This window comes from Rattus rattus, chromosome 12 (genome assembly GCF_011064425.1).
Source record: "Rattus rattus isolate New Zealand chromosome 12, Rrattus_CSIRO_v1, whole genome shotgun sequence".
Taxonomy (NCBI): Eukaryota; Metazoa; Chordata; class Mammalia; order Rodentia; family Muridae; genus Rattus; species Rattus rattus.
This window is the reverse complement of record NC_046165.1, coordinates 66,976,216-66,996,590: the sequence shown is the minus strand read 5'-3', so window position 1 is coordinate 66,996,590 and position 20,375 is coordinate 66,976,216. Positions and strand designations below refer to the sequence as shown.

The window sequence follows — 20,375 nt, the reverse complement described above, 5'->3', positions numbered from 1 at the left end:
ACGAAGAGCTGCTATCTTTGTACACTTTGGGACACCACCAATATAGTGGTAGTATTTTGAGACCATCTCAACCATGTAGCCCTGGCTTGCCTGGAAACTGATATGTATACCAGATTAGCTTCAACTTACAGATATCCTCCTACCTCTGCTCTGGTGTTGGGATTATAGTTGTGCACCACCAAGACTGGCCTGAGACAGTGTACTTACTGCACCAGAGAAGGTATTCATCTTTGTGAGTCTCTATTGGTTCTTACAGGTCCTCCTGAGATTTTAATGGTTAAGATAACATCCATTACTCAGTACTTTAACAAACGTATCTGCAGTAATGCATGATCCTAAAGTGCCTTCCTTGTAAAAAATGATGTCCAGTAAAAGCTCAATTAAACCTTTTGGGTTCTGAATAAAAATATGTAAACTACAATTTAGTTAAATTGCCTCTCTTAGAGTTTCTAGAAATTCGTAGGCTCCAGAGTTAAGCCTGCAGTTCTCAGCCTGGGTGTCACAACCCTTCACAGAGGTTGCCTAAGACCACGAAAAAACATATTTGTATTACAATTCATAACAATAACAAAATTAGTTATGAAGTAGCAACAAAATAATTTTATGGTTGGGGTCACCACAACATGATGAACTAAATTAAAGGGTCACAGCGTCAGGAAGGCTGAGAACCACTGAACTAAACAATACCTTTAACAGATTTTCATGCTGATCAAAATGAAAACTATTTTCTCATGTGCAAATGTAATGGCAACAAAACCATTCAAAAACAAGACAACATCTCTATCTGTTTATTAATAAAGTAATTATGGTTTCTGAAAAAAAATTGTAAAATGCACACATAGTAATGCAGGTTATGCCATCCAAAGTACAGAGCACAGAGTCATTGGTCATGGTCCAGGTTTACACAATGAGAAATAAATAGAAGGCTATGCTATTGATAAGACAACTAAGGTAAACTATATTTCAAACTTGTTTATAGAAAAGCATATTAAATATCACCTTAAATAGTATCCATCTTTTCTTTTAAATGGGCATAGGCTTATCTGTAATCACGTACAAATATAATAAACTAACAGCTTTCTCAGCTCCTGAATACACATACAATTCCTTGCTTTACCTAACTCAAGAAAATAATATAGCATGAAGTCATTAGAAAAATATGGACCTTTCTGAATCTCTATTGTATTTTAAATTTGAATTTAAAAATACAGCTTAGATCATATGAAACATGAATTTCAGATTTACATCTTATTTGTACTTTTACCTATGTTCTTATTAGTTTGACTGAAATGCAAAAATATGATTTCTTAATATCAGTTAAAAATACGTATGCAGACTGTAAATACTACTCTGTAGAACAAGATGTAAGCGAAGCATTGTTTGAGTTACTGCCTTTGAATGCCCCAGATATGCAGGCTCTAACACTAAGCCTGTAACATAGCTTTGCTTCAGAGATAACTGGAGGTCTCATGACTCATTTCAAGCATTCCTGTAAACAGTCAAAATTTGCTTTCTGTAAGAATTAAAATTCAAGTAAAGTTCATATTTTAAGCTAACCAGTTATGCTTTTAACACATTGAATCATTACTATGTAAAAAGTTTTTTTAAAAATCACTCTTACATGAAGAAAAACTCAACTCTGTAAACATGCTCATGTCAATGCTGGCACACTGTAAACATGCTCATGTCAACAGCGGTACACTGCAGCGCTTTGGTTGGCACGGTGACAGTGGTTGGCACGGTGACAGCGGTCAGGTGCAGGTACTCACAGTCAGTACCTCTGTACCCAGGTAAACCGAGTCTCCTGTCTCATGTTTTTAATGGCAAGGGCAGGACCTGAAATTTAACTCCATTTTCTTCACAAATGTTCAAGTGTTTGAAATTTTGGCAAAGCTTCCTTTTAACATTGTCCCCCCAGCTGAGAGCAGACTCAATGCCAGTTCAGACACTAAGCAGCCAGCCTCTCCCTGATCCCCATACCACGTGCTGGCCCCTAATGAACGGTTTACTGACATGTATGAACGGCTTCAGCCTGGGCCAAGGATGGAGCTCAGTGGTAGAGGACTTGCCTAGTATGCAGAGGGCCATGGTTTTGATTCCCCAGCAAAAAAAAAGAAACAAAACCAAAACAACAAAAGGCAGCTAGACATTTTAGGACATGGCAAAAGGCTGGCTATAAAGGCTACCAAAGCAGAAAACTAAAAATGGTTTGCTATGCTAGTAAACAAAGGATGAGCACTCAGAACTTCTACATAACGGTGTGTTAAAGGGTCAAATATGACAGGTGCATGCAAAGCCCAGATCTAAATATAGAAACTCTGAAATACGAGAACATTCTGAAAGTAGCATGCAAATGGCCAAATTGAGGTTGTATTTCTGGCTAATAATTGGTCTTTTTTCCTCTTGGTTTCCTGACACAGGTTTCATGCAGCACAGGCGACTTGTGAACTCACTATGATGCTGAGAATGAACTAGACAGACTTCATTTAGACTCCCAAGGGCTGAGATGGCCAGCATGCACCAGCACGCCTAGCAGTCATTGGTATCTCTTAATTGGTTTTTTTATAGAATGAAAGTTTTAACAATAAAGAGTTGAAATGAAGAGGAATCCATACTACATACAATTTTAAACCATGGTGCCAATGCTAACTCTCTCCTTTGGTCCAAAGGACCAAAAGTTACTTACTTAAGATTCAGAATTAGTGCAGTTAAAGGGAATCCAATAAACTTCCGAAATTACAAAGTTAAAGCAGCAGCCGTCTTGATTTATACAGGATTAGGAATCACAGTGCTATCTTTAGTACGCTCGATATTCCGAGGACTTCAGAGCTACTTGGGTAAGTGAGAAGCAAGGTTATTTACAAACCTCAGCACTGCATAATGTTGGGAGTCTCTGAACTGCCATCTCTACTTTGCCTGTTCACAGACCACTGGACTAATCTCCTAAATATAGCCATTCCTGGTAAAGCTGCTAGATGCTAAAAAACACACTATCTTTTAAAAGGAGAGTCCATGGCACATGTAAATGCCAGAGGACCACATGTAGGGAGTTGGTTCTCTTCTTCCAGAATGTGACTGATGTCAGGTTGTACATTTGAGGGCAAGGGCCTTTATGTATGGAAACATTTCTCCTGCCCAAGACTCGCAATTTGTATTTTTTTTTAAATTTTTTATTTATTTCATCCTGATCTGAACTGCATTTTCAGTCACTGTTACCATAGTAATTTCCAGACATTGCCTAAACTGAAAGCCTATTCAATAGCATATGGTAGTCTATATATACTTTTAGGGATGAAAATTTGTTCAGTTGTTTATAATATTCCTTCTTTCATTCTCTCTTCTTTATCCACTCCCATCTATTCATGTATGTGTTACGTCTTTGGATAGCATGTGAAATCTCTATGCTTTCCTGCCCATATAAAATTCCCCTGAAAATTCACAAATAGTAATTAAAAAGCAGAGAATACCAAACTATTTCTTTTCCTACCATGTTTCCTTTGCGCCTTCGGCTCACACTACACCACATGTTGTGTTAATCTGTGTTGTGGATACATACGGTCCTACGTAACTAACGCTGGACTCAAATTCACAGCAATCTTACCTCAGCTTTCTGAGTGCTGGATTACAGACATGTGCCACTTGGCTTTTAAAAGTACTAATTAGAAGTATGAATGCTTCTAACTATACCTTCACTGAATTATATTAATATCTTCAGTTTATATTTAGGTATCTGAATCCTTCTGAGTGTTATTTTATAGCCAATAATTAAAAAAATCTTTATTAAAATGTTGAAAAGTATAAAACAGTAATTATAAATTAGTAAACATCTAATAAAAAAGAAGTATTCTTCCCTTCACACAGCACAAGACTCAGTGATTTGGCTATCATCTTTAACCCCCATTGCCCTAGATATACTTCATCACAGACAGTTTTTTAGTTTGTATTTTTAGGGTGAAAATTTATGTGGATACTAGAAATAACTCTAATGTTGTGATTTAGATGTTAAAAATACATACAGCATGTTAACATGTGACGACAGCATTGTAAAACAGGTAAGACAGGTGTCATTTCCAAAGGAAAATTAAGTCACTTTTGAGCTGTGAGGCAATGTTACACAAATGGACACTAAAAATTAAGGCATCTTTCTGCTCTGTAGTGCTTCTGTGGAACCATCACTGTACAAACACGTCCTTTTAAAAATATATCTTCTGTTATACTTCGAGTATTTCATTCCATCCATCATTTTCTTCCAAATAAAACTGAAAATAGTCCAAAATGTGTTTTTATATACCTATAAAAAAAATTGAATTATCAGTTGAAAGCCAAATTTTCTATTTCCTTAGATATTTAATAAATGGTCCTGTGGCTAAACAAGTTAGAAATCAAATTCTTCAGTTCTACTGCAATAATACAGACTTCTGTTAGCAGTGAAGAACTGGGCTTTCAGTTCATACTCAGCATGCCCTACCTGCCCGCATGAACACCACCAGGGAGTCAGTAATCACATGCGCCTACCACTAGAGGAACTTCAGCCGAGGACTGACTACATGAGCAGTACCAATGTAGGAAGCACTGGTTGGGAACTTTAGCTCCAAGTGTCTGGGATGGATGGGAGTGTACCCGACATGCAGAGCCTGTAAGCGAGCTTCTCTTCATGTGTAGCCTATTCTGCCAGATGTGGGACTTGGAACCCCTGCCTCTGGAGCCTGGATCTCATTCTGTCCTAGGCCTTGGGCCCTGTCTCTATCATGGCATAAGCTCCAGGTCCTATCAAAGACCTCATGATAAGCCTGGAGTGGGAGATGCAAATGCTCCACTTGGGAGACCAGAGAGGAGAACCCCTGGGAAAAGTAAAAGCAGCCAGGAAGGAAGGGGACACTCAGTGTGTGCTGCTCTGGGCCATAGGATTGAGACAATGCTTTATTGCTGTGTCTTACAAACGATCTCCAAAATCCCAGAAGCCCGTCCTCAGCCTTTAATCAATCTTCACTGGATCAAATAATGGCAAACTACTCTTTTTTCATTATCAATTAGTTTTTTCATTAATCCACCAACAAATTGTTAGTAACGTTGTGTTAGAAGTAGTAAGGAAAATGAAATTCTGGTAGAAGTCATATTCAAGTCATAGGCCAGAACTGCTTGATTTGGGTGATAATAGTTGAAAAAAAAACTACAAATTGTTTTGAGATGAAATATGCAAATAAACTACATTTGCGGAAGGAAATTACCTTTTTATTGTCTTACCTTTCACTCATCAAATGGTTAGTTATGAACAGGCAGTACTCAATTTTCTATTGCCACTGTAACATGGTTATTTGTCCCTGTAAACATATAATTAATTATAAGACAAAAGAAAGTATTGAGTTTCCAGCTAATGATGAGGCTCATTCCATTAAAAACAGCACGTGAGTAAAAAGAGGTGGAATGTGGGTGTGAGTGAAGCGTGTTAGAGCTCGTCAGCCTTCCCATGCTTGCTGTGTGAGCATGCCACCATGGGCAGGAGGTTAAGCAGCTGTAATTCAGAAGTTCATGAAACACCTCTCCCATTACCTCACCTAGGAGCTGGCTAATCTTAAAGACCCTGTGACACTATTAACAGAGTCCCTTCAGTTATTTATATGATGTGTTTGACACCAGGTTCTCACTTTGTATGGCTCAGGTTGGTCCTGAATTCATGGAATCCTTCAGCTCAGCTTTTGAGTTCTGGAATACAAGGGTGTGCCGCCAAGATAGGTAAGGAAAAAAAGTTCTATCTGTATAGATTGAGAGACTACACTTCTTCAGGACTCATCTCTTTCATTCCTCTGAGAAACTGGTATTACTCAAAACACAACACACAACACACCACACCCATACCCACATACGTCACGGGCAGACACTATTATCTTTCCAAATCCCCTGATCTCCATTCTGTATCTAACGGTTAGATTATAAACCAACACATATGTCCTTTGCCTTTCATGGATCTTACTTCCCCCACCCCCCGAAGCTTAAATAGGAACTGGACAATGAGTGGCAATAATATGCTGTGCTCTTTCCTTATCTGTACGCCACTCAAGTCACTGTCATAACTTCGAAAGACATACTTTCAAAATAAGGAATAATGCTGGGCGTGGTGGCACGCGCCTTTAATCCTAGCAGTCAGGAGGCAGGTCAATCTCTGTGAGTTTGAGGTCAATCTGGTCTACATAGTAAGATCCAGAAAGCTAGGGCTTCAGAGGGCTGAAGTACTGTGGTCTGGGGGTACTGTCATGGTGAGCTTGTTAAAGACTACTGGCCTGGTGGGATTGGGAATGTGGGACATGCCAACGTAAGAGGTTAATAATATTGTTCAGAAAGATTCTTGATGTTTTTAAGCAGTTTCCTTAAAATGCATCTTATGGGGGCTGGAGAGATGGCTCCATGGTTAAGAGCACTGACTGCTCTTCCAAAGGTCCTGAGTTCAAATCCTAGTAACCACATGGTGGCTCACAACCATCTGTAATGAGATCAGATGATCTCTTCTGGTGTGTCTGAAGACAGCTACAGTGTGTGTGTATAATAAATCTTTAAAAAAATTAAAAAAAATTAATCTTATGGAAAACACACAGAAAACAGAATAGCAATGAGAGTCTGGGTATGGTCAAAGCAGAACCAGATGTTAGAAAATTAAGACATGTTTCAGGGTGGTCAAACACAAACAGTGATACTTCAGGCTGAAAATTAACTAAGTCTGGCAAAAACCAAAACCAACACACACACACACACACACACACACACACACACACACACACACACACACACCCCTGCACCACCACCACCAAACCAAAACCAACCAACCAAACAACCGAACAGGTGCAGTGGGAGCCATGGGAACCATTAGTAGAAATGGCCAATTGGCAAATATGATCATTGATCCAATGTCTGGTAGTTGATAGGAAACTGGTATAATTAATGTTATGTTAAAAAATACAAATAAAGGAACATTCGAATATGGCTTTTTGGAAAATGACTTTAAACCACAGAAATTATGGGGTGCCATGAGACTTCTGAAAAAAAAAGTTCCAAATGCTTCTCAAAGCTCTAGCGAGCGAGTCCCTGCCCGCTGCCCAAGGATCAGAGGCATTCCGACCTTCCACAGGGCACTTCCTGGAGTCACTATGAACTGATCTGAGTATCTCCAACTGTTTCCAATAGCGAAGCAGATTACTGCAGTCAAGAAGTACCTGAGAGTACCTGAGACAAGACTTGGGTTTGTGACAAACCCGGCTCTGAGCAGAAGTCCCCCTTAGTCTCAGCAGCCATTCTACACTGCACTCGCACTTCACAGACTGAGTTAGTAAGAAAAGCTAAAGCCGTGTCCACAATATTCTTTTTTTTTTTTTTTTCGGAGCTGGGGATCGAACCCAGGGCCTTGTGCTTGCTAGGCAAGTGCTCTACCGCTGAGCTAAATCCCCAACCCCCACAATATTCTTTAAAGACTACAAAGCTCCCTACATTCTCAGGGAAGGTCTCACGAGGAGTCCAGGTTTGTGTAGAAGTTATAATCCTGCCTCGGCCTCCTAAAAGCTAGAATTATAGGCTTGTGCCATCATATCTAGTTGAGTACAATGCTTTTCATAAATTGTTTTCATCTACTGGAATGCTAAAAAAACGTTCTTAAAATATTACTGAGACTAGCTAATGCCCGACTACTTTCTATCTATACTGGTACAGAAGGCCGTGGCTGGGAGACAGTCTGGCTGAGGAGAGCAGAGACAGTCAGTCACTGTGCCTCTGCCCCTTTCCTAACAAAGCTACCAACCACCACCAGCATCTCGGGCATGCAGCTCATCGCTGTCCTAGGTTCTGCTATCTCAGCTACCACACAGTTCTGGCTTTCTACTGTATTTGCTGAATCTGGAAATCTTCCTGTGAACCAGACGAAAATTATTACCTGATTTGGTGATTCCTTCCTCAGCTCCATTCTCTAGCCACTGAGATTCACTGTCCAACAAACGGTTTTTTGACTCACTAAGTGGTTTGATAGGAAAAGGTTGATTTGAGCCAATACTGAAAAAGGAGCAGACAATTCAATGAATAGTTTAGTGCTTAATTAGAGAAACTTAATAATTAATAAGCAGCAAATTAGTATTCCTTCTCTGAAATATGTGAGGGCAACTCATGAGGTCTCAGCACTCTGAAAAGGCTCTCCAGGGAAAAATGCCCGCAGCCCCCACCCCAGTGAAATGGCTCTCTAGGCCCAAAAGTGTATATTCCAACACTACCAAAGAAACCAGTTAGACTGAGAAACAGCTTCAGAGGTTGGTGGGAAAGGGCTTCTAACACTTGTTAATCGGGAGCTGTAGTAGCACAAGGACAGGTGAAGAGCTATGTCTGTGGCCCGGACAAAAAGTTACCTGTCATCTCCCAAGTTTTCTGCTTTCTACCTCTGCAGTTTAGATCTAAGGGGAAAAAATGATTCAGTGATTTATCGTAGACTTATTTTCTAACTAAGAGAACCAGGGAAGAAGGGAATGGAGGAAGGAAAGGAGGAAAGGCATTGCCGGGTGCTTATGGGATGGACTCTCTGCTGGTACTTTATACACTATCTCCACCCTCTCAGAAAACCAAGGAAAGGAAACAGCTCTCATTCTTCTTGGTTTTCAGAGCTAAAAAAGACTTGGTGAGTGACTTAGAGCCACAGTAAATGCTGGAGCTGAAGGGCCAAAGGCTTTTAGTGAAGCATTAGGCCTGCCTGCTGATATCAAAATCCTATGGAGCTTAAAGCTCTATTTCATTTTTTGTGTTGAAATATCAATCTATGAATCAATTTTCTTTTTTTTTTTCTTTCTTTTTTTTTTTGGAGCTGGGGACCTAACCCAGGGCCTTGCGCTTGCTTGGTAAGCGCTCTATCACTGAGCTAAATCCCCAACCCCATGAGTCAATTTTCTTGATGTGCAACTATATTAAGAATTTCCTTTGAGTAAGAAAATATTTGTACTTTCAAAATTCTCATTAGTTACTCCAATGTAATTAAAATCTAGTTATTAAAATGGTTATTAGAATAATGACTGTGGCTTTTACATTTTCTTTTAAAAATTAATATATTGAAGTCTTAAAAGGGATTCTTACTTCTTAGGATGAAGACATAGTATATTTACTGGCCTCCTGGTTTTCCCAGACACTCAGCTGCACATGACTGTCCTGATCTGATTACTGACATGTAGTCTGCTCTGCTCCACTCGTGTTCAAGTTGTACAACGTTTGAGAATAAACGTTTAAGAATAGCAGGCACCTAACACATATCAGTCCTCCATTATGAAGAGAACACCAACAGATTTTTTTTTCTTCTTCTGTCTGCTTCCTGGAGTGCTACTGTTCGTGCACAGATAGTTCATGTAGAACAGACATCAGATTGTTTTATAATGAATATTGAAAATCTTAGGAACAAGAAACACACCTTCTGATGTATTCACCGTGGTTTGCAACAGACGCTTGTTCTGGATCCATCCCCACAAGGCGAGTTGGAAAACTGCAACCATCACCCAAGCTGTATGATGAGAAATAGTAATTATCTTAGTATTCACTTAACAAAAAAGGTCAAGTTGAAAGATTTGCTTTCAGAGGCATGGTAGAAATAAACTAGTAAAGCAAGTTACTCCTGGAGGCAGTGTTCTCTCTAACTCACATGACTTAGAGAGAACGTCCTCACTGCTGGCTAAGAGCACAGTGTGGCTGCTTACGAGCACTGGCTGATCATCTACAGCACCCGCATGGCAGCTCACAACCACCACCATCATCCAGGGACACCAGCCAGTTCCAGGGGATCTGAACCTATCTTCTGACCCCCATAAACACCAGGTACACATATGTACAAACTCAGAAGATATCTGATAACAAAAAGGGGAACCCACTCCAATTATGACTTCACTGATCAGAGAGAATAGCCTAATAATCAGATAGTGTGCACTTCATTCAACAGGAGTAAAAAACTCTTCACTGAAAACATAAGACAATAAAGCACACACCAAAGAATTCGAATATATAGCAACAAGGTTTACAGAAAATGAAACACGCACGCACGCACGCACGCATGCACGCACACAACAGCAAACAGGATCGCAGAGCTGTGGGGAGGAGACAGAGGAGACACTGCTAGCCGTTCCTATGGCTGAGAACTCCAAGCCAGAGAGAGACATTCACCTAGCTGGGAATGTGTACACACCTATAACCCCAACATTGGGGAGACAAATGGGCAGACTGGACTTCAGGGATAGTTTGGGCTATGAGACACTGCCTTAAAATACAAAAACACAAACTAAAAAACAGACAAAAAAAAAAAAATCAAATGAAACCCCCCAACTTTAATCCCAAACAAAAAAAACCTAAAAAAAAATCATTAAATTTTATCACAAAAAGATTTTATAATTAGCAAAAAATAGTGATTAACAGTAGTCTTTTTTAAAATTTTATTATTATTATTTTTTTTATTTATATGGTACACCATATCCATCTTCAGACACACCAGAAGAGGGCACCAGATCCCATTACAGATGGTTGTGAGCCACCATGTGGTTGCTGGGAATTGAACTCAGTAACCACTGGGGCACCTCTCCAGCCCAACAGAAGTCTTAAAAGTTCCAGAGAAGGCATATGAAATTAAAAAAATAAAAAAGGTGATTATACTGGTTAGCAGAAAATAAGGTAAGCCAGAAGACAGTAAGTAAAGCAACATCTAGCGTTCTACATCAAGAAAATACAAAAAATAAAATAAAGGCAAGCAAGCCATTTTCAGACAGAAAATGGTAATTTGACTAAAGAAAAGCTCCTACAATTCCCCTGACCTCCTTCCTTTTAAGACAGGGTTTGACGATAAGATTACATCACCCGGACTGGCTTCAAGTTCATGATCCCCCTGCAGTGTGAGCCTCTACCCAGCACACCTACAGATCTCAGTTAGGGGAAACCCCTTATGTGTTCAGACTGAAGGAAAATGGAGCTGTGTTGAATGTGGTGGGACACGCCTTCCTTTCTCCTAGCCCTCTGGAGGCCCACAGTTTATCTTTGTAAGTTCCAAGCCAGCCAGGACAACATAGTGAGACTCTTGTCTCATATTATTAAAAAAAGAAAAAAGGGCTGGAGCAATGGCTCAGTGGTTAAGAGCCCTGACTGTTCTTCCAGAGGTCCTGAGTTCAAATCCCAGCAACCACATGGTGGCTCACAAGCATCTGTACTGAGGTCTGATGCCCTCTTCTGGTCTGCAGGTGTTCGTGCAAACAGAGCACTCATCCATAAAACAAAAAGAGAGAAGAGGACACCTACACACACTTTATTTCTGTTCTGTAATCTATGAAAATATTTTTTATGTTCCTAAAAGTGATTTAATTTCATTTCGGAGAGCTTTTTAAAGTTATTTTCATTTTTCTACTTCCCATCCAAATGTATACTTACTGTACCTAATTTTTAAAAACAGCAAATATATGCTTTTATGTATATTTAAGATAGTCAGAGGCAGAGGCTACCACTGACCCCTACATTTTGTAACTTACCTTGAAAATATTGGAACTAGCCAATATTTCTTTTCATCACCAAAGACTTGTCGCCAATTTTTACTGCATCCAAGAGAGAAACCATTTCCATCTATTCCATAAGAAAACATAGGTGCACGAAATGATTCTGTTTATAAAAAGAAAAAACCAACAAACATGTATATATACATGAATAAATCTTGCCCATTTAAAAATTATGAAGGAAATGAAAAGTAATTTTTTTTTCTTTTCTTTTTTTCGGAGCTGGGGACCGAACCCAGGGCCTTGCACTTGTTAGGTAAGCGCTCTACCACTGAGCTACATCCCCAACCCCGAAAAGTAATTTTTGCCAATGTCTGTGACACAGTCAGCTATAAACATCATGGTAACAGGAGATAACTAGAATGACAAGCATCTGAGATGACAAATGTCCTAATTATCGTAATATTCTAGACATCTCAGCATATATATATACACAATTATGTCAGTTAAAAAACCTATTTAAAAAAGATAAATTTGACTTATTTGATCAAAGTATGTTTTCATTTTGACCCTCCAAAATGAAAGGCAGAAATAATTACCTAATATTACATTTATTTGATAAATAAATTACCAGGGTCTCCCTGTGTAGCTCTGGCTATCTAGGAACCCACTATGTAGACCAAGCTGGCCTTGAACCTACAAGAATAGTCCTGCTTCTGCTTCCCAGGTGCTGAGACTAAAGGTGTGGGCTACCATATATGGTTTTAAAAAACAGTGCTTGAACATTATACTTTTTTGATTTATTCTCTTTTGTGCTGCTAGGAATTGAGTCCTTGCACATGCTAGTCAAGTGGTCTCCCACTGACTAATACCTAGCCTTTACTAAAGATATTCTACATCACTTGATTTAGTGTATTTCAATTCATTTTTAAGGTACTGGAACTTGTTCACTTTTTTTTTTTAACTTACTCACTTTACATCCCGCTTACTGCCCCCCTCCCAGTCACTCTTTCCCACATTCCTTCCTCCCCTCTACTCTGAGTGGGTGGGAGGTCCTGGGTATTTCCCCCACCCTGGCTCTTCAAGTCTCTGTGATCTGGGTGCTTCGTCTCTCACAATGCAGCCCAGCTAGTGGAACATAACCCATACATAGGCAACAGCTTTTGGGATAGCTCCAGCTTTAGTGGTTCTAGACCCACATGAAGGTCAAGCTTCACATCTGCTACTTGAGCAGGGAAGCCTAGGTCCTTTCTGGTTGTAATTCAGACTCAGAGCTCCAAGGGTTCAGGTTAGTTGACTCCGTATTCCTGTTGAGTTCCTATCCTCTTTGAGGCCACAATTCTTCCTTCCTCCTATTCTCCTATAAGAATCCCCAAGCTCCATCCACTGTTCCTGTTTGGCTGTGGGTGTATCTGTCTGAGTCAGCTGCTGGGTGGAGCCTCTCAGAGGACAACATGCTCCTGTCGTAGGGTTCAGGGGTCTGATGGGAGTTGGAGGAAAGGCAGCAGGAAGATGGGAACTTGTTCACTCTTTATTGGTGAACTTCCTATATATTCCTAACAACCTGGGTATTGGGATCTAAACAAAAAATTGGGTAGAATATCTATAAATCTAATCTAGCAAAACCTACATTTACTAAGTACCGTGCCGTTGTGAGTACAGAAGTAAAGGCAGCTAATCCTGTAGTACAGAGGCTGTGTCTTGGGGTAAGGGTAGGGTAGGTGAGGATAGGAGGATAGAGCTTGGAATGCTCGGACAATGAGACAAAAGAGGGAGATTAGAGATCACTGCTTCAAGCTTTAGTGTAAAGAGATCCAGAGTGAGGTCTGGGCAAATACAGATATCAGAAGAAAAGTTATACTTTGTTTTTAAAGACAAAGTCCTTCAGTATCTTACAGGCTGGAGCCAGACTGACAATACAGAAAAGCAAATGAAAGCAGAGGCGACACAGAGGAAAGGACAGAGTCTCAGGCAGAGTTCTAAGGTAGCTCTTACAGTAAGGCTGACATGCACAAGTGGGAAGGAGATGTGTGTAGAAGGCAGGAAAGGTGAGATAAGAACAGAATGGGGAAAATCAGGGCCAGGTGCGGTGGTGCACACCTTTAGTTCCAGCACTTGGAAGGTAGGGGCTGGTGGATCTCTGATTTTCAAGCCAGCCTGGTCTACAGAGCAAAAAACAAAAAAAAACCAAAAAACCCAGTCCTGAAAAACCAACCACTGCATCCTCATCCAAAAGAAAACCTGGATTAATAAAGCAAACAGCTGAGGAGGCTGACTGACCTTACCCATGCTTCCACCCTCAGTGAGGTCTTATCCTTTTGTTTGTTTCTGACAGTCTTAGGCTGCCCTTGATCTCACTACACAGAAATATCAGATTATATTATGTTGCATAGAATTAATAATACTCTTTGGGATAGTGCTTATTTCTATAATTTTGGAAGTATCTGCACACAGGCTAACTCATGACATATCTGATTTTTCACTAATAAAAAATTGTGGAAAAAATTATTTCAGGATAACAGCAGTGTGCCTAGACACACATGCTTTGGTCTGGAACTCAACTGTTTCCCAAGATATGTCCTCAAGGGTTAGCTGCTAGCCGATGGCACCACCTAAAGGAGGGAAGGGTAATGTCCTTAAAGAACTTAATGGGACCTGAGGGGTCCTCTCTCCTCCTTGGCTGGGGGTGGGTCAGCAGCTTTGCTGCACCACATGCTCCTGGCACGGAATATGGATCCCCACAGCACAGCACAGGAGGTGGACCAGGACCGAAACCTCTCAAACAGTGCAAAACCAAATCCTGACTCTGCTTCCTTTAAGCTGACCCAGCTGAGTTACTCTATGACTCTTACAAACAAGGGTTCAGACTCCCAGCACAAGGAACAAGCTTCTTGAGAAACGAATTAAAGTGTGTGACTCCCATCTGTAATAACTAGTTGCTCCTTAGATCTAGCTGGTCAGTACCAGTGAAAATGGTACTACTACCAGATTTGTCAATTTTGAAATTAATAGTTTTTCTTTTAATTTTATATGTATAGATATTTGGCCTGAATACGTATAATGTGTCTGGTGCTCAGAGGCCAGAGAAGGCACTGGGTCCCTTAGAACTGGAGTTGGACAGTAATTCCATTTTTCTATGTAAATCTGCTTTGGTTTGGTTTTTTGTTGGAGTTGGTTATATTTCCATGTGGGCTCCTCTTCCACGTGGGCTCTTCAGACTGAACTCAAGATCATCAGGCTTGGCAGCAAGCACCCTTACCTATCCAGCCATTTCTCCAGCTTTGTAGTTTTATTTTAAAAATTAGAAAAAAACAGAAAAGAACAAAAGCAGTAACAAAAATACTATGCACTAAATTTCACTGAAAAATGAAACAAAGTAGAAATAAAAAGACGTGTAGTAGTTTCAATGAAAATGGCCCCACAAACTCATAGGGAATGGCACTATTGGAGGTGTGGTCTTGGAGAAAGTTAGTCACAGAGGGCAGGCTTTAAGGTTTCAGAAGCTCAAGGTAGGACCAGTGTTGCTCTGTCTTCCCATCTAGGCACAGAATTCTCAGTGTATGCCTGCGTGCCACCATGTTTCCTGCTGTAACAACAATGAACTAAACCTCTGGAGTGTAAGCCAGCCCCAATTTCATGTTTCCCTTATAAAAGCTGCTGCGTCTGTTCACAGCAATAGAAACTCTACTAAGAGAGGTTGGGGATTTAGCACAAGGCCCTGGGTTTGGTCCTCAGCTCCGGGGAGGGGGAGGAAGAACACCGAAATAACAAAAAGAGAGTTCAAGGACAGCTAGGGCTATGTAGAGAGACCCTGCCACCAAAAAAAAAAAGGGGGGGGGTGTTTGCTGGAGAGATGGCTCAGAGGTTAAGAGCACTGACTGCTCTTCCAGAGGTCCTGAGTTCATATCCCAGCAACCACATGGTGGCTCACAACCATCTGTAATGAGATCTGATACCGTCTTCTGGTGTGTCTGAAGATAGCTACAGTGTATTTACATATAATAAATAAATCTTTAAAAAGAAAAAAAGAAAGAAACTCGACTAAGTCAACATTTCCTAAGTATTAAACTTTAGAACATATGCCAGTCAGGTTGTATTATCTGTGGGGGTCAAGAATACACAAGGAGTATCCTGCTCTGTCTTAGCAAGAAGACAAACTGAAGGATTTAACATGGTTTTGGTCAGGCCAAAGAGATGGCTCAGTGGTTAAGAGCACTGACTGCTCTTCTAGAGATCCTGAGTTCATATCCCAGCAACCACATGGTAGCTCACAACCATCTGTAATGAGATCTGATGCTCTCTTCTGGTGTATCAAGGACAGGTCATATACATAAATAAATCTTAAAATGGTTCAGGTCTGAGAATGAACTACCTTAAGGCATGAAAATCTATCATTCAGAATAATAGCTTTTACTTATAATGTATAAACAATAAATTTCGCCATAAATCATACACATAGTCATTTCTGCAATCCTCTTCAACCCCAGTCTTACACACCCACTGTACCCAACACGGTCAAGTTTAAACACATAATTACTCTTCATTTCTTTTATCACCTACTACATACTTCTATACATTTCACATTCATTTGTGGTCATTTAAAAAAAAAAAACTGGGTTGGGGATTTAGCTCAGTGGTAGAGTGCTTGCCTAGCAAGCGCAAGGCCCTGGGTTCCATCCCCAGCTCCGAAAAAAAAAAAAAAAAATTCTGTAGTCTATTTACCTATTGTTGTTCTATTTTTTCCAACCAACCAGCAATGGTAGCTGAACAGTGAAAGCACACTGACGAAGAACATTGCAGACACAAAGAACAGGAACAGAACATGGAACTTTGCGCTGGGGAACTTTGCGCTGGGGAACGTTAAAACTGTTGGTTCATTCTGAGGAAAGAAGAAAGAAGGGTTAATTGTAAGGATACTGAATCTCTAAAATGTAATTTATAATCTGGTTCTTCATATTCAATCTGCCAAAAAAAAAAAAAAGTCATACATGAAGAGTAATAAAATAAGACCATGTATTTTGAGCAATGAGTACAGAAGCAAATGATGGGACCTTCATAGCAGGCTGAGCCTGTAAACGCTCCAGTAATTTAAACACTGTCCCTCGGGGCTGGACAGACAGCTCAGGGTTAAAGCACTGACTGTTCTTCCCAGCACCACATGGCATCTTACCACACTGTCTGTAACTCCAGTCCTAGGAGACCCAACACCCTCTTCTGACCTCTGGGGCGCACCAGGCATGTACTACGTACTACACAGATATAAAGGTAGGCAAATACCCACCCAGACACATAATAAATTAATTAATTAATTAGTCATTAAACATCTAATAATCTCAGTGATTCAGCAATAAAATGAGAAGACGGACTCTTCTCCCTAGCAATTTTCTTTGACACCCTATATACATATTCAGATTTTCCTCAACATCCAGAGGAACATGGGTACTTCAATTTGCATAAGAGCAGTTGCTTAATTAATATGCTCTAAAAAACAAGTAGGGGGCTGGGGATTTAGCTCAGCGGTGAGCGCTTAACCTAGGAAGCGCAAGGCCCTGGGTTCGGTCCCCAGCTCGAAAAAAGAACCAAAAAAAAAAAAAAAAAAAAAAAAAACAAGTAGGATGTGATATATTCAGTTTTACTGCTGCCCATGTTCTTAGATGTGCTGATGCCCACCTTCTCATCCTTGTTTCTTTTTCTTGGGAGTCTTTGTAGGTAACTGTCATTTGTGAGAGCTGCCATAAGGTATTGAAGAATGAACAGTTTCTGTCATTCCTTCTTACAGAAATATGGCTAGGAAGAAGCCTTTGAATATTTGCTCTTAAGACCATAAAGGGGCTGGGGGTGTAGTTCAGTCAGAAAGATGCTTGCCTAGTGTGCATGTGGTCCTAGGTTCAGTCCCTAGCCTGACAAGAAACTGGATATGGGAGTGCACTCCTTTAATACCAGTACTCAAGAATAAGGTCATCTTTGACTGCACAGTAAGTTTAAGGTCATCTTTGGATACATGAGACTGTCTCAGAGGAGGGCAGTTTGAGGGGAACAGTAACAGGCTGAAGAGATGACTCCTTTTTAAGAGCTCTGGCTGCTCTTCCAGAGGTTCCCAGCACCTATCTCAATGGCTCCCAATTCAATTACTTACAACTCCAGCTACACACACACACACACACACACACACACACACTTGCTCTTTTACTTTTTTAAATTTCTGACCAAAGAAGCGGTAAGAAGACTCAAGAGGTTAAAATGTGCTTGTTCAAGCCCAACATCCCAAGCTGCATCCCTAGAACCTATTTGGAAGGAGAACTGACTTCCAAAGTTAACCTGTGTGCTTGCAAGCATGTACATACATCATATACACAACTATAATTAAAAAATTTTTAATTTACAACAAAAAGCGTTGGACAGGGATTAGAGAACTAGAAGGGTAAAGGTATTTTTTTCTGGAAGCCCAAAGACCTGAATTGAAATCTCAGCACTCATGTAAGTAGTGAGAATGGCTACACACAGCCCTGTAAGGGGCCGAGAGGCAGACCAGGACAGTCTGCTAGCCAGTGAGCCTCTGGTTCAGTGAGAGGCCCTGTCTCAAGGCACTAAAATGCAAATGGTAGAGGGAGACATCTAATATGGCCTCCCACGTGTGTGAGCACCTGCACACTCATGTGCATATATCACGAACTATACACACACAACTCTGACAGACTTACCTGAAAGTGTGTGTGAGAGAGAGAGAGAGAATGTGTGTGTGTGTGTGTGTGTGTGTGTGTGTGTGTGAGAGAGAGAGAGAGAGAGAGAGACAGACAGACAGACAGACAGACAGACAGAGATTGAACCTGGGAACTCCAAAGCTTTACCACTAAACATCATGTCACCACAACCTTGCATTATTCTGATACTTATCTTTTTTTCCCAGAAAAACCACTATACATTTGAAACACAGTAATCAGTCTATCTTGCCAATTATAGAGCAGATTTTAACTACATACATTCACTCTGTAAAAGACTATGAGAATGTCATGGCAATAATGTGTTTTACCTTTGGGCAATTCTCTGTAGATTTCCTGCGGCAAAGCTTGTGCAAACAAAGACAATGCATTAAGAAAATTAACTTATAAAAACGTTATCCTGGAAACTAGGCTTTATCAGTTGTGTGCATTTGGAAGGAATATAAGGAGCTGTCCTCTAATTTAGGATCTACATTTTCCCAAAAAAATAAGAAAAATACAAGTAAAAACATTTCTCTCTTCAAGCACATCTCAGAGCCCCTCTAAACATGCACTTTTCCATGTCTAAAAGAACTAAATAAACATTTAGCGTGTACATTTGTATGTAAGTCTTTAACCTCAGGTTTCTTAGTGGTTCGAAATGAGATCTGATGACTCAGCAACTTCACTGCTCCTGCGGTCTCAGCTGGGAAACAATGGCAGCCTCTGATGGCAGCTGTGCTGACTCAGCTCAGCACAGACAAGTTAGCATGTTACTCCTTTCCCCACTCTACTGGAGGCAGACAGACATGAGACATACACTCCTAACACCAGACATCTCTAAGGCCCCTCTATCACTTATCCCTTCCCTTCCAGGATCCTGGGTGTGATGGTTTGTACATGCTTGGTCTAGGGAGTGGCCCTGTAAGAAGGTGTGGCCTTGTGGAAGGAAGTGTATCACTGTGGGTGTGGGCTTTAAGATCCTACTCATAGCTGCCTGGAAGTGAGTCTTCCACTAGCTGCCTTCAGATGAAGATGTAGAACTCTTAGCTTCTACACCATGTCTGCCTGGATGCTGCTATGTTCCTGCCTTGATGATACTGGACTGAACCTCTGAACCTGTAAGCCAGCCCCAGTTAAATGTTGTCCTTTATGAGACTTGACTTGGTCATGGTGTCTGTCCACAGCAGTAAAACCCTAACACACTGGGCTTCTCCTTAGTGTCCTTCCTGAGTCTAATGTAGCTGTAAAAAGATCCTTGGGAGCTGGGTGGTGGTGGTGCAGGCCTTTAATCCCAGCACTCGAAAGCAGAATCAGGCAGATTTCTGAGTGTGAGGTCAGCCTGGTCTACAGTGAGTCACAGAATAGACAAGAATAGAAGGAGAGAAGGTTCCCTTAGTATAACCAAAACAGTCCAGTGACACCTACAGATTAAAGGCTCTTCCCTGAGACATCTACCAATTCCCTTATGCCTTGGGTCAAATCTTCACTGTGAGCCCATCTTGTCCATTCACTTTAATATGCAATCTATTCCATTTCAAGCACCCAGGTATGTGAAGGTAGATTGGTTGCTTAACCATGAGGTCCAGTTTGCACCTTGTACTCAGAGTCCAGAAACTTAACACAACTAATAAAGCTGGCACTGGCTACAGATGCTTGTCTTTCTAACATCTCAAAGAAAGATGTATAAAACTTTGCATATTTTGGACACAGTGTGATCTTGAATTTATCTGTATTAGCATTCTTCTGTGAGACCCAAGTCTAAAAAAATACACCTCAAAAACCACTTTGAAGACTTCATTTTGGTTTTAGAGGCTGGGCTTTACCATGTAGCTCTGGCTGGCCTAGAACTTGCAATGGAAACCACATTAGCCTCAAACTCACAGAAGCATAGTCTTTAAAATAAGAGAAATAACTAAGCTAGTTCAGTTTTGTTTTACTAGCAAAATATTCAACTCTGGTTCATTTTAACTCGTCTAGACTACATCTTTCAAATAATGTAACTTAGCCACAAACTCATAAGCAACCATCAAAAGGCTATCTGCAGGTCAACCTGGAGAAGCCCACATCAAGGCCTTGAGAGCATGATGCTATTTTCCTGCCCATCTTTCTCTCACCACCTGCTCAACTCTAGAGCAGTGCTTCACAAACTTTCCTGATGTTCCTTTAATACAGTTCCTCATATTTATTGTGGTGATTCACTACC

General features: G+C 40.6%; 1 protein-coding gene across 4 annotated transcripts in view; it reads right to left on the bottom strand.

Moving 5' to 3' along the window:
- Positions 1-762: 762 nt before the first annotated feature.
- Zdhhc20 (zinc finger DHHC-type palmitoyltransferase 20) overlaps positions 763-20,375 on the bottom strand; it is a 57,364-nt gene continuing 37,751 nt past the window's right edge. The window contains exons 8-14 of one of the 4 annotated variants that reach the window (XM_032918326.1): positions 18,502-18,537; positions 16,194-16,350; positions 11,511-11,637; positions 9,422-9,511; positions 7,916-8,031; positions 5,245-5,321; positions 763-4,291 (exon numbers count right to left, since the gene is read on the bottom strand). In XM_032918326.1, the coding sequence (XP_032774217.1) occupies positions 5,284-5,321; positions 7,916-8,031; positions 9,422-9,511; positions 11,511-11,637; positions 16,194-16,350; positions 18,502-18,537 (564 nt within the window). In that variant the 3' untranslated portion in view covers positions 763-4,291; positions 5,245-5,283. Of the gene's footprint in view, positions 4,292-5,244; positions 5,322-7,915; positions 8,032-8,059; positions 8,424-9,421; positions 9,512-11,510; positions 11,638-16,193; positions 16,351-18,501; positions 18,538-20,375 lie in introns of those variants that run through there. The other 3 variants (XM_032918327.1, XM_032918328.1, XM_032918330.1) reach the window with 3 other exon arrangements.